The sequence below is a fragment of the Cotesia glomerata genome, linkage group LG5 (assembly GCF_020080835.1).
Source record: "Cotesia glomerata isolate CgM1 linkage group LG5, MPM_Cglom_v2.3, whole genome shotgun sequence".
Classification (NCBI taxonomy): Eukaryota; Metazoa; Arthropoda; class Insecta; order Hymenoptera; family Braconidae; genus Cotesia; species Cotesia glomerata.
The window spans coordinates 5,290,683-5,305,097 of NC_058162.1; the positions used below are offsets into that span (position 1 = coordinate 5,290,683).

General features: G+C 26.0%; 3 protein-coding genes across 3 annotated transcripts in view; 2 read left to right on the forward strand and 1 right to left on the reverse strand.

The window, feature by feature from the left end:
- The first annotated feature begins 765 nt into the window (after positions 1 to 765).
- Positions 766 to 5,135, forward strand: LOC123264846. The gene is made up of 6 exons (XM_044728365.1): positions 766 to 1,150; positions 1,218 to 1,473; positions 1,713 to 1,809; positions 2,495 to 2,968; positions 3,027 to 3,288; positions 4,806 to 5,135. The coding sequence occupies exons 3-6, from the start codon at positions 1,770 to 1,772 to the stop codon at positions 4,876 to 4,878; spliced, it is 849 nt and encodes a 282-aa protein (XP_044584300.1). The 5' UTR covers positions 766 to 1,150; positions 1,218 to 1,473; positions 1,713 to 1,769; the 3' UTR covers positions 4,879 to 5,135.
- Positions 4,954 to 7,552, reverse strand: LOC123264869 (CDGSH iron-sulfur domain-containing protein 2 homolog). Its single transcript, XM_044728393.1, has 4 exons — positions 7,394 to 7,552; positions 7,099 to 7,190; positions 6,821 to 6,940; positions 4,954 to 5,542 (listed from the first exon to the last, which is right to left on the reverse strand). The coding sequence occupies exons 1-4, from the start codon at positions 7,488 to 7,490 to the stop codon at positions 5,456 to 5,458; spliced, it is 396 nt and encodes a 131-aa protein (XP_044584328.1). The 5' UTR covers positions 7,491 to 7,552; the 3' UTR covers positions 4,954 to 5,455.
- A 791-nt stretch (positions 7,553 to 8,343) lies between these two features.
- Positions 8,344 to 14,415, forward strand: part of LOC123264784 (PH and SEC7 domain-containing protein-like) — a 53,878-nt gene continuing 47,806 nt past the window's right edge. The window contains 2 exon segments of the mRNA XM_044728263.1: positions 8,344 to 8,933; positions 8,999 to 9,704. Of these exon segments, the coding sequence (XP_044584198.1) occupies positions 9,570 to 9,704 (135 nt within the window). The 5' untranslated portion in view covers positions 8,344 to 8,933; positions 8,999 to 9,569.

Consider the following 14,415-nt stretch of genomic DNA (forward strand, 5'->3'; position numbering starts at 1 on the left):
AAATAAACTATAATTAACAGCCAAAATATATTTTAAAAATATTATTCAGTCGAGAAAAATTCCACGGGTAATTAATTTTTTTTTTAGATGATTCATTGAGAATTTCAGGATAAAAGATTCCGCACCGGTACAAAGTAATACTGATTAAAATTTACTACTGAGTATACCTTATTATTATAAAACAAGTCACGTGTACTCTTAATCTCGTCTCGAAGCTTTGTTTATTGTAATATATACAATACCAAGAGCACAATTCGACGGTACTTTGGTAAAACCTCGTATCTCTCATTTAAAATACATAGAAGATACGAGGTTTTACCAAAGTACCGTCGAATTGTATAAATGTAAGAGTTACAATAGTATTTTATTTCTAAATACCAGAAGTTGAGATAGTAATAACTCAAACAAGACACTGAGTCACGAGTTATCTCCTACTTCCGTGTTTTACCTGGGATTTTTAATCAATCAATGACGCTACCTTGCATCTTCCAACCTGGTTTATCTTGACTCACTATCTTGACTCATCAATGGGTCCAAGAGACATTTATTTTTTAATTAATAAATTTAAATATACAGAACTGGTAAGAAGAAAAAAATTCTTAGTTTGAAGAATTTTATTAAAAAAAAATAAATAAATAAATAAATAAATAAATAATAATAAAAAAAAAAAAAAAAAAAAAAAATAAAACACGTGAGTCTTCTTGTCTATCCAAGTAATTTATTTTTTGATTTATTCTTTTTTTAAATTTGTCTTACACGTATGCACTACACACAATACGTACAACGTACGTCAGCACAATACTCTCTCAGTAGCATGTGCAAAATTCCATTTCAACTTTGCCTCGAGGTCTCGCGTTTTGTTCACTTACGTTTTAACGTTACGTTAGCTTCATGCTTCAGTATCTTGTTCGCCGGCTTACAGATAACACGCGCTTCTATTCCCGCACTTTTATAATTAATTATTTAATTTTATTTATTAAATAAAAATTAAAAAAAAATATCTTTTGTGTTTAACAATCGTGTGTTATCTTCTCTATAATTATTTACAAGAAAAATTATTTAAAAATTAATATATTGTTTACTTTTAAGATATCAGTGAACTTGAAAAAAATAAATTATTGAAGATAAAATTATTGAAGAGTTTTAAAGAGTAATTATTGATTAAGGTGAGTAATAATTTAAAAATAAATAAAAATTCAGCTCGAATTTTTTTCCAGGAAAAAAATAAGAAGAGACAGAGAACGTGGAAGAGAATAAAGAAAAAATGAGAGCAAAAAGTCAGCCTTGAACTGAAAAAAGGATTTTTTTCACAGAGAAAGCTATTTAATAGACTTAGAAATAATCGAAAAAGTTACGTGTGATACTTAAAAGTTCTTTACGTAATAGCATTATAATTAGTGGATGATCGTCACGGGATGTTTTGTGATTTGAAACCGGCACTTTAGTGTCTTCATATCAATCTCATTCAAATGGGTTACTTATATATTTATTATAAATATATATCTTACATAAATATTCATTCGGGTTCATTTTCTGCATGTATAATAATATGAAAGTTACCAGTGAAATCTTTTTTTTTTTTTTACTCAGTTTTGTTTAGCGAATTTTACTTACTGACGCATTGAAATTTAATACTGATAATAATTTGAAATTTTAGACGGTGATTATTTATTAGAGTATTTATAACTATTGTATTTATTTTTCTGTTGCAGATATTACTAATATTTATTATTAAATGTAATTTATTGAACGATTGAAAAATTTTTAAAATGAATTTTATTATTGCTTTATTATCTTCTTTACTTGTTGGTAAGTTTTTTTAAAATAATTTTAGATTTTTATAGATAAAAATAATTTTTTTTTTTATTAAAAATTCTATAAAACTTTTTTTTTATTAAAAATAATTAAAATTTTTTTAATTAAAAAAAAAATAATACTATTGAGAAAATATTTTTAAAAATTTTATTTACAATAATTTATTTGCTAATGTAATTTATTGGGCGCTTGAAAAATTTTTTTAATGAATTTTATTATTACTTTATTACCTTTATTACTTGTTTGTAAATTTTTTTAAAAATAATTTTAGATTTTTATGGATAAAAATAAATTTTTTTTTATTAAAAATTCTAAAATTTTTTTTTTTTTTATTAAAAATAATTAAAATAAAAAAAAATTTTTAATTAAAAAAAAATACTATTAAGAAAATATTAAAAAAAAATAAAAATATTAAAAAAAAATAAAAATATTAAAAAAAAATTTTATTTACAATAATTTATTTGCTAAAAAAATTATCTGCTGATTTCAATATCATTAAATAATAAAATTTGATAATATATTTGACATAATAAATAAACAGCTGTATAAATAAACATCTGTCATGACGGTAGTCAATAGTAATTAGTCAGCTGTACTTGAAAATGTCAATTAAAAAATTACAGACTAGAATAAATAATATTAACAAGTTATTATTGATAAATAAAAAAATTTTTTTCAGTCCACGGAATTCCGGCGAACAAAAGAGATGACATTCCACATGACTCTAAAATATTCATCCAAGAGGTAGAAGACAGATCTGGTGACTCAGAAAGACTGCGCAGAAATCCCACAGACCTTCCAGTAGTTTCTACTCCAACAACTGTTACTATGACAACGGAGCAGGAGAATCTCGTGATGCCGAAAACCGTTAAAGCCTTCGAAGCTAATGACATGGAAGAGTCTGTTGTTCATCCTACAGACCAAGATGATGATGACAACCGCACTGACAACATTAATCATTACCGCAAAGTGCCTGTTGAAGATGAGACCTTTGGAGGCGATTTTGAGCAGCATTCCGCTCTGAAAATTTCTAAGGAAAAATTAAACACCAGACCAGAGAAAGATAATTCACCTCAGAAAATTATTAAAGGCACGACGGACTTACCGGTTGAAGAAAAAATTACTCCAAACATTGTCAGCTCGACTTACGCCGGTATGTTTTTTATTTATTTATTTTTTAAACATTATTAATAATCAAGTTATTTTTTTAGAGACAAATCAAGTAAGCGTCAGTGTATTTAATTCAACAAAAGCTCCAATAAATTTCCTGGTTGGCTCTAATGAACCACTGACCCTTGAAAGTCGGCAAGAAATAGTCGAAAGGAGTGAAAATTTATTAGCGCGTATTAAGAATGGTGAATTACCTGACAGAAGTATGCCTTCAGGTTTAATTGCACTTGTCAGTGCAGTTGGAGTTGCAACAATTACTGTGATGGCATATGTCGGGTTAATAGTATGGCGAAGATATCAAGAGTAAGTAAATTTGTTTAAAGGGGGAAGTCCATGTAAAATTTTCAAAAAATCAATTTTTTTTTTCGATAATCTGAAAATATATAATACTGAAGTTACACGGAAAGAACAAGATGACACTGGATATCATCCTAGATTATACTCAGTCATATCTGTGGTGAAAAAAAATTTCAGATAGCTAAAAAAATCCAGATTATACACTGAGAAAAAAAAGTACTACTCTTGAGAAAATTTTCTTGTCACAAGTATATATATTCTTGATAATTTTCAAGAATATATTTTCTTGTCTCAAGAATTGATCAAATTAATCGAATTATTTTTTGTTTAATTCAAATAAACCTATTCGTTTGTTAATCTATCAAAATTAATGTCAATATTTCATTGTCATAATAGATATTGATATTCTTTTGTCAAAAAATCAAAATTTATTTTAAACGATTTTTGAGCCAAGAAATTTTTTTCTGGACAAAATTTTTTTTTCTCAGTGTACTGCGTGATATCTGGATTATACTCATTGTAATCTGGATTATACTAGCTACTATCTGAAACTTTTTTTTACTCAGTATAATCTGGGATGATATGCAGTGTTATCTTGTTCTTTCCGTGTATAATTTAAAATTTTTATAGTTAAATAATTATTGTAATTTGATAAAATAGTTTCCGTGTAGCCGACATTTTTCATTTTTTTATTTTTTTTTAATAATTAAATTAGAACAAAATATTTTTTAAAAATTGCACTTACAGTTTTTTAATTTTTTTACAAATGACCATTTTTTTTTTATTTTTTTGCAATCATTTTTTTAATGAAAAAAAATCTTAAAAATTTTTAAATGTCGGCTCTGGCGAGAGGAAAAAATAAAATCTCAAATATTGACGAAATTATTGCTAATATAATGGAGCGGGCCGGAGTGCGTACTATAACTTTAAACGCGATTATCTCGAATCTGTATTTTTAAAAACTGCTCGTGTTGTAACTCAAAAAGTTATTGATCGATTTGTTTGAAATTTGGTGAGGCTTTTCTCTATATTACTATCGGAAGGATAAATCCAAAATTTCAGATATTTTGCGTTGATAAAATACTTTTTTGAGGTCAAAAATGTCAAAAAAATAGCCCTAAATTCTGATTTTTTTTTCAAAGGATTATTTTAAATTGAATTTTATAGTTCTTTTAATTTTAAAGGTTTATCCTTTCCGTTAATATTTTCTAAAAAGAAAACACTTTAATTTTTTTGTTTCGAATCAATGGTTAATGAGTGATAAATAGAGCAGTTTGGGACCTCGCGTCAGAGGCAGCAAACAAAAAATTATCCTGAGCTGCCATTTTTAAAGGAAAAAGAAAAAATTACTTTTGTACTCTAGAAAGGTTCAATAAAGTTGTGTTAAAGTTTAAAAACAATAAAATTATTTTATCACCTTTAAAAATATTTTTAAAAAATGTGATTCTGAGACTTTTACATGGACTTTGCCCTTAACTTATCATTAAACCACTAGAATTATAAATATTATTTTTTATTATCAGATATCGACATGGGAATCGAGAGCTTCTTGTCAATGATTTCGATGGAAATGACATCAGTAATTTTGAGCTATGATTATAAATAGTTTACTATAAATAAGTACATGAGTCTGTGATAAAAGGACACAGGGTGTCGCAATTTTTTGCGAAGTTTAGAATTAATTGAACTTTTTTTATTTTAATCAAGTACTTGTATACATGATGGCTCACTATTCAATATGATTATCACGCTGTTAGTGTATTTTTAATATTTAATTATTTAATAAGTAAATGTACATTGTACATAAACTAGACACTTAATAAATTAATTAGCTTGTGCTTTTCTTTTTTTAATTACTTACTTTTATTTATTTATTTTTAGTACCATCAATTATACTCTTAATATTCTTGGTTTACAATTATTTACAAGCTTTTTTTCTTGAAAAATAAAAAAAAAATAATTTACTATAATAATTATAAAAATAATTGGATAATACTGCAGTAATGGCGATTATTTTTTACTACAGTATTTACACCATGACCAAAAAAAAAAAAAAATGGTTTTTATAATTGAACTAAAGGGTAACTACATTTAATTGCAGTTTGTGAGCTTCAAGTATTGTCGAAAATGCAACAATTACTTGATACGTATTTTGTAGAATCATTTTTATTGTTTATTTCTTCTTGGTCACGATAAGCGGTCCTACGTTATCACAAGTAGCTTCATTGTGTTTAGCGTGTGCTCCATCGCAATAAGGCCACTATAAAATAAAAATTTACTGATTAATTATTGCAATTATTTATAATACTGAAGCTAGACGTCAGCTCAATTTAAAAATTTTTATTTTTAAATCAATTACAATAAAAAAATGCTTCTAAAAATTTTCATTTATAATTTTTATTAATTTTCATACGTGGAACTTTATCATTAAATTTTTTTTTTATAATAATTTAATTGCTATAAGGGCCGGTTTTTTAATCCAGGATAAAATTTTATTTAATGATAAAATATATCTATATATTTCATAAATCCCGAAAAAATTTTAAAGTAATGAAAAATTCATATTATTTCATTAAAATTATTATAAAATAAAAATTATAATAATATTAAAAAAAATTTTTTTTTTGTAACAAAAAAAGGGAGCAATTATTCTGGGGGTGTTTGTTTTTCAGGAAAATTATGGGTGTGATACAATTATTATTATTATTATAATTTTAATGAAATAATATGAATTTTTCATATGATAATAAAGTAAGCCGACAATTTTTATTTTTTTATTTTGCTTAATTTATTAAATTATAACTAAAAAATATTTTTTAAAAAATGTAACTAAAATTTTGGAATTTTTTAACAAATGAAAAATTTTTTTGTAATAATTCTTTAATAAAAAAAAATCATAAAAATTTTTAAGATATCGGCTAACTTTATTTTCATATTTTTCATAACTTAAAAATTTTTTCCAGGTCTATTTTTTCCGATTATCATATTTCATATATATAAATATACTGGCAATAATAATAATTATTTAATAAATAATTTTATATATAAAATTATAATTTTATATATAAAATTATAATTTTATCCTGGATAAAATTTTATCTCGAATTGAAAAACTGGCCCTAAAATTCTAAAAGAATTTCTAATGTTTGTCAACTTCAGTGTCATAATTTTTAATTATTAATATAAACATTTAAATAAATAATTTTAGCAAAGTCATACGTAAAATGCAAATTAAATATTCATAATAATTAATTATAAATATTATCTATCGATTACGTTGTTGATGATAATGCCAGTTAAAAGATTGTCATTAATAGTAAAGGAACAAACGTAATAAGTGTATTTATGAATGACCTGAATTTACGAGTCATGAAAGTGGAATTTGCTTGCTTACATAACGATACTACCAGCTGATAAGAAAATATTCAACCGTCAGACTTAGAGATACTTAAAATGAAACAAAAATATGACCTTTGACACCCATAAACTGACTAGCGGATTAAAAACAATAACATGTCAATAAAAATAATTTACATACATTTTCGCTCTTCCAGCAGCGACAGAAGACCGCTTTTTCAGTAATGTCTTCAACGTCAACAGTGTCTACGACTTTTCCTACATCCTTCTTTACTTTGTGATTGACGCGTGCCTTGATTGCCTGCAAAAAACCCTTCAGCTTTAGAATATTCATTCAATTAAAGATTTACACTTATTGCACAATTTTTCATTATCATTAATTAAATAAACGCAATAAATATTTAAGGAAAAATTGTAATAAAACAGCTGTTAAAAATGATTAAAGTAAACAGTTGTCACCTTTTTAGCCTCTGGACACCAAGATTGATAGGACATGTATCCTAATCCTGCGACTATGGCAGTTGGAGGAATCAAAGCCAGCCAATCTTTAACTAAATAAAAATCAAACTTTAGCTTTTTTTTTAATAGTTAGAAAGCTTTACTGTTATCATTGTTTAATTAATATTTATATAAATTAATTACTTCTAAAATAAGAGAAAGGTTGTAACTGGGTTAAGTTATTGATTTAATCTTTGCTGTCAAAATGTAACTTGATTTTTTTTTTAATTAATAAGTAGATATAATATTTACTTACATCCTAATTTGAACCATCCTCCAACTGAATCCGGAATAGGTAATCCAGATAAATAATTCGGTAAGGAAACTTTTACGACGTGCGATATTGTCTCCATTTTTAATAAAACTACTCTAGTCAATTTATTGTTTTATTTAATTTAATTGTGTCGATTTTTTATTCAATTATAATTTATTTTAATTGATGAAAATTAATTTAGTAGATATTTTATAATTCTAAGAATTTTTTTAATAAATAGATTGTGTCAAAAAAAAAATGAGAGAAAAAAATTGACATTTAGAAAATTAAAAAAATAAAATATGCAATTTTTTTAAAATAATTTTTTGAAATAAATCTTTTTGTTAAATAAAATTAAAAATTTTCAAGTGACAGCTAACTTTAATGATGAAAATTAAAATAACCGACATTTAAAAATTTCTATAATTTATTTTATTGAAAAATAATTTTTAAATAATTAAAACAAAAATTTTCACATGTAGAAAATTTTAAAAATTATCCGTGGAATTTTTTAAAAATAGTTTTTTAGTTATAATTTTTAATTAACAAAAAAATCAAAAATTTTTGAGTGTCGGCTAACTTAATTTTCATACTTTAATGTCATTTTTAATTGACAGGTCACGTTTTATTTTTCTAATTTAATTAACTATTATTATAAAATAAATTTTATATTTAAAATTACCGTAAATTTAAAAAATTTATTTTTGACACATTTTTTACTTAAAAAATGTTTAATAATTAGAGTTTTTGATAATTATGAATTTTAAAAATTATAAAAATTGATTATTAAACATAATCTTATATTTACTGTAAATAATCAGCCATTTTTACGCAATAATAATAATAAACGCGGGAAAATTGAAATATAAACTTGACTCGCGCAGTAAAAACTAGAGCGCTTGCGCAGAAACTCAAATTAACACTCGTAAGGTGGCGCCATCAGTTAGCAAGCAGTCACCTGGTAAACGCCGGCTCGAAAGGGTGTGTGATGTTTTCTCATGGCCAGCAATAACTTTATTACATCCATCAGTTGTACACAACATCAACAACGCACATCAACATCACTCGCACAAGCGGTCTCGGTACAAGTACGAGTTTCGCGCATACACTTGCGCGGTACATTGCGCGTCTAAACTCGATTTGCTTCCCATCTAACAAAATAAATTTTAAAAAAGTGACCAACAATACTAAAATATAAAATCCATAACCAATAAATAATGCTTCCGTTTATTTTAAAAAATAAAAAAATCAAATGGTGAGTGGTCATTAATCAGGGCAAAAAGTAACCGGGTTTGCAACTGAGACAAGTCAAAAAAGTAAAGTAAATAAATAAAAAGGTGGCTGTAAAAAGGTATATAAAGGAAGAGCGTTAAGTAAAAAAGAAAAGAGGCAACGAGGTGGGTAGTGAGTAGTGAAGGTAGAGGAAGAGGAGGGAAAAGACGAAGACGACGTGCGAGGGCGCGCAGGAGTTTTAGTATCCCCTGGACATTCCTGTCTGTTTGGCAATTCAACATCAACTATTTTTTAAGTTGAAAACCTCTAGGTACTTGCATTTATTTTATTTTTTATTATTATTTATTTATAATGTTTTATTTTTATTGTTTGTAGCAACTGGAGGTCCTACGTAGCTAACGACTCGTCGCCCTTTATTTTAACTACCAAAGGAATACATATATTCTGTTCATTAACTTTCAGTCGTGTTCACTGAACGATAAAATTGTGCATACGCAATAATAAATACACCGGCATCAAATGTTAAGCTAAAAAAACCGTTTTATTCTACTAGTGATTAAATATTATTAATAACAATAATAATAATAATAATAATAAAAATTATTAATTATTGTTAAAAGAGGGAGCCTTGTAATAAATGTCAAAGTGCGCATAAACGCGGGAAAATTAATTCATCGGTTAATAAAAGCGAAACGTCAATTGTCATAGCGCATATGCATTAATTCAAGGTACGAGTTTTGTCTGTGGTTACTGTGGTGGTTTGTTTTTTTTTTTTTTTTAAATTTTATTTTCTAAAATAATGCGGTGTTGTTTTAATAATAATCTTCGTTATTGTGTCGTAATTTTGTTCTAATAAATTGATCGATTAAATGACTGAATTGAGAGTGATAAAATAGAGCGGAAAATAAACTAAATATTACGTGGGGATCGATGTGCTGTGTAAAACATGGCTGAGGAGCTGCTGGTCACGCTTTGCAGAAGCGACACCGCGGGATTTGGATTTTCGCTACTTGGTACTGCCGGGCTGCCTCATGTTATTTATGATATTGTTGAAAATTCACCAGCAGCTGACAGTGGAAAGGTCAGTGTTTTTAAAATACCTGTTATCAACTATTTATTATTACTGTTATTTAAAGCTAATTGTTGTTATTTTATTAGCGGTATGGTAAAACGGTTTATTAGAGCTGTAGGCCGAATTACGGGCGTATCGACCCGCTGGCTCGGTCTTCTCTCTCGCTCTTTTATATCATTTTATTTTACAGTTTTTTACGAGGGTAATAGTTCCGTCAGTTCGGTAACTAGTAACACAAGTAATACCATTTTAATTTATTTTACATGTAATTGTGTGAGGTATTATATGTTTTACTGCAGTAAAATACCTCCAGATTTTTTGTTATTTTAAAAGGACTAAGGATATAATCTTGTATCTCGACTATTCGCGTCTCGCGTGCCGGATCATGCCTATTGGATACTCAGAGACTTGCTACGCATTCCAAACCTTTTATTTTTATTTCTTGCTGTTTTTGAATTTTAACTCGTGCATTTGTCACGAAAATTGTGTCATTAATTATAAATTAGATTTTAATTAGAAACTGGAGTAGATTTTTATTAAATGACTTTTTTCATTTTATTTTATTATTTATATACAGTCAGGATTATTATAAATACATAAAGTTCAATAGGTCACTGATTAAAGTCTAATTAATGACAGAATTAAATAACTCGTTTGTTCTTTAATTATATCTGACATTTTTTGGAACTTTTATAACAAATTTATTTATTTATTTATTTTTAAAGAAACGCCCTTGGTAATTTACAATAATATGTTACATTTTCATGTGTAGAATGTTTAGTATTTATTTTAAACGTTTTACAAATTAAATTAAAAATTTTTATTTAAACGTTAATATTAATAAAAAAAATTAATTAATAACTAAATAATTATGACACTGAAGTTGAGACATTAGAAATTTTTTTAGAATTTTAGGGCCAGTTTTTCAAGTCGGGATAAAATTATTATTGCCAGTATATTATATGTATGAAACATGGTAATCGGGAAAAATAGACCTGAAAAAAATTTTAAAGTTATGAAAAATTCATATTATTTCATTAAGGAGGAAAATACATGTAGAAGGCGGTTTTCATGCTGATTTTCATCAATTTTTTTAAGGTATAACAAATTAATATTATTTATTGAAACTATCAGGTTATTTTATATATATATATATATATTTATGAGTATTTTTTTGTATTAAACAACAATATGAGTTAACAAATAGCGGAGATATCAGCTGATACACATCGTAGGTTGTCATCCGATTTAGCAGTTAGTGTGCAGTATGGAAGCCACAATTTTTATCTGAAATCAATGGCGCAGAAAAATTACTTCATTTATATGTGTATCTTCCATATGAACCTCAATTCCAAAAAAAAAAAGTAAAAATTTGCATTTTTTAGAGGGCTGTGAAATTGTCGTGATTTTTTACCACTTTTTCATACATTGTTTATTAAAAAAAAAATAGTTTAAATAAAAATATCGCTTCCGATTGAGGTTCATATTTAAGGTAATTGTATAAAAAAAATTATAAGCCATATCGCAAGATGATTGGTTTAAACTTCTTTGAGCTATACTGCACACAGTTTTGAAAAAACTCGTTTCGAGAAAAACGCGTTTGAAAAAAAAGTTAATGTAAAATAGTATTAAAGTAATTACTAAATCGCTTATAACTTTTGAACGAATAGGAATTTTGACTTGAAATTTTAAATCTATATTTTTGAATAGTTTTACAAGCGATTTAAAAAAAATTGAATTTTTTTTTAAGCCTGTACACGTATTTTCCTCCTTAAGAAATTTAAAAAATTGCACTTACGCTTTTTTAAAGTTTTACGTGTAAAATATTTTTGCTAATTTTTTTTATAATAATTAAATTGTTATCAATTAAATAATTACAATATTATGTTGGTGACAATTATTAATTTTTAGGAATTTGATGTTAACTAATTGGATAGAGTAGAGTAATAGCCAACCCCACACTATATATATCTCATCTCAGTCTGTATCTATAATGTAGAACTATCGACTGAAATATATTTAGGTCAGTATCCCCATAGATTTCAATTTAATTTAGGATTAGTTAGATTAGAATATACTTGAGTGAGTAGCAACAATTATCCAGATTGATATCCGGTGTTGATAAACCACAAAAGAGACCAAAGAGGTATGGTTACATGTACTAAGAGAAAGAGAATGCAATTTAGTAAATTATCGGTTGTTAACATGAACGATGGGCTTGTCGTCATACGCTTTTATTATATAATAAATATAAATAGGCGGTGAAATAAACATTGTATATTCATTTTGTTTCCATATTTAAATTATTACGTATCATTACATATAAACCAGACAATGACAATCCAGTGGCCAGAAAATAGTAATAAATATACGGTGCTCTATTTTTTTTTTGGATTATTTTCATTTCTAAATGGCTTTGTTTATTTTTTTTTTCCTCTTTTCATAATGTTTTTTTCCGCTCATTTTCCATCCGTGGTATAAATTTTCAAAGATTACCCCGGCGAATTTTAATTGCACGAAGGTATAACGCTGGCTTTAGGTTTATTACCTCCGGAATGGGGAAAAGGGATCTCGTGTACTTGGTTTTCACGATGGATAGACAGATATATACACACCCTTTGCTTTACATATGTATACACTCGCCATTTTAAATAAAAGAAAGGAAGTTTTAACTACTACCAGAAACTATTTTCTATAATTGTTCTTCAAAAAAAAAAAAAAAAAAAAATAATATAATTATACAAAATATTGATAATCATTTAAGTTGATTTTTAGATTTTCGGGTAAAAATAAAAATACGGAAGCTGATAACTATGAAATAATATATTAATAGCTCAAGGTTATCGCACTCTGACCCCTATTGTGTATTCATGGTTTGATGTTATGTCTTAGAGGTAATTAATATTTTTAAAACGCTGATTCATTGATAAATTGCTAATTATTTAGTCATGACAGCCAATAGATTGAATGATATATTATGTTCACTTTAATCGTCATTAATAATTTTATTGAAAAAATAGTGATAATTTTTTTATTTTTATCTATATAATTAAGAGAATTAGAAAAATTTTGTGTTCAGAATAGTCATATAATAAAATCGATTTTTTTAGTGAAATTTAGTGTCATTGCAAAGGTCTTGATTTGAATTTGTTCCTTTTCAAGGTTTCATATCATTCTCACTGATAGTCAATTTATGATGATGAGTATTTAGGCTGCTTGAAAATGCTCTATCTCTAGATACATAATTAAGAAATGACCTTTTATCTTGAGAAATATTGACATTTTTAAAGATATAAGCTCATCCCAATGTTACACACATCAAGACCTTTCATTTGAGTACCCACATCAATTTTTCATATATTTATATATATTATATATATGTATATATGAAATATATGAAAAATTGATGTGGGTACTCAAATGAAAGCTCTTGATGAGTGTAATATCAAGATGAGCTTATATCTTTAAAAACCTCAATATTTAAGAAAGTACAGTGCAATTTAATATAATTAAGAAATGACCTTGTATCTCGTGAACTATTGACATTTTTAAAAATATAAGCTCATCCCGGCATTACACTCATCGAGATCTTTCATTTGAGTACCCACATCAATTTTTCATATATTTATATATATTATATATATGTATATATGAAAAATATATAAAAATGCATGTGAGTACTTAAATGAAAGCTCTTGATAAGTGTAACATCGGAATGAGCTTATATCGTTAAAAACGTCAATATTTAAGAAAGTACAGTGCAATTTCACAAAAGTCATTATTATTTTTGATTGATTATTTCGGTGTTAAAAAATTTCATTGTAAAGAAATTTGTTCTAAGAATTGTTATCTATAATTATCTCGCGTGTTTTGGTAAAGTCTAGCGAGAAATATTTATGTAGCTAATGACTGATTTTAATCAGGCATTTAACTTTAAAATTTAAAATTCAGTATAGGTAAAATAAATAAAAAATTCCCATCACAATGTAGTAATAATAATGGGCTAAAAATATGATTTGAAGCCGAGTACAGAGTTTAATAGAAGAGAGTATTAAAAGTTCGTGCTACACGCAAAGATTATCTACCATTGATTCATTTGATCGTTTATAATAGTATTATCGCGGCGATTTACTTTATGATACTGAATGTTATATATTATTACAGTATATTTACAAATCGATCGGCTAATTCTAATGAGATTGAATAGTGTGTAATGAGATAATGATTTTACGGTATGCTTGTTATTTTTATCTAGTTTTTAAATAAAAAAAACTGAAAAATTCAATTTAATTGAGCGATATTAATTCTCAAAAAGTTTTATTAATACAAAATAAAATTATTTATGTACTTGGGTATTAATAATTGTGTAATATAATTAAAAACTTCACACACCCGACTTATTATTATAATATAATTAAATTACAACCCACACAAGAGTGAAACTATTTTTTGTTCTAGTTATTTCCATGAGCTTTGTTTCAGTAAAGTCAGCTTACGGGTTAAATGTTGTTTCTCGCATGGATTAAAAATTGAGAGTACCACCGCGTATTTTATTATTATTATTATTATTACTACTCTTTTTTTTTAAAGGCATATATGAAAGCTTAAATGAGTTAACATTACAGTAATTGTACAATTAAACAATGAAAAAAAATCCGGCTTTCATGTTTGTTAATTAAAACTAGATTGTTAATATTAAAAATGATGAAAAAAAAATATT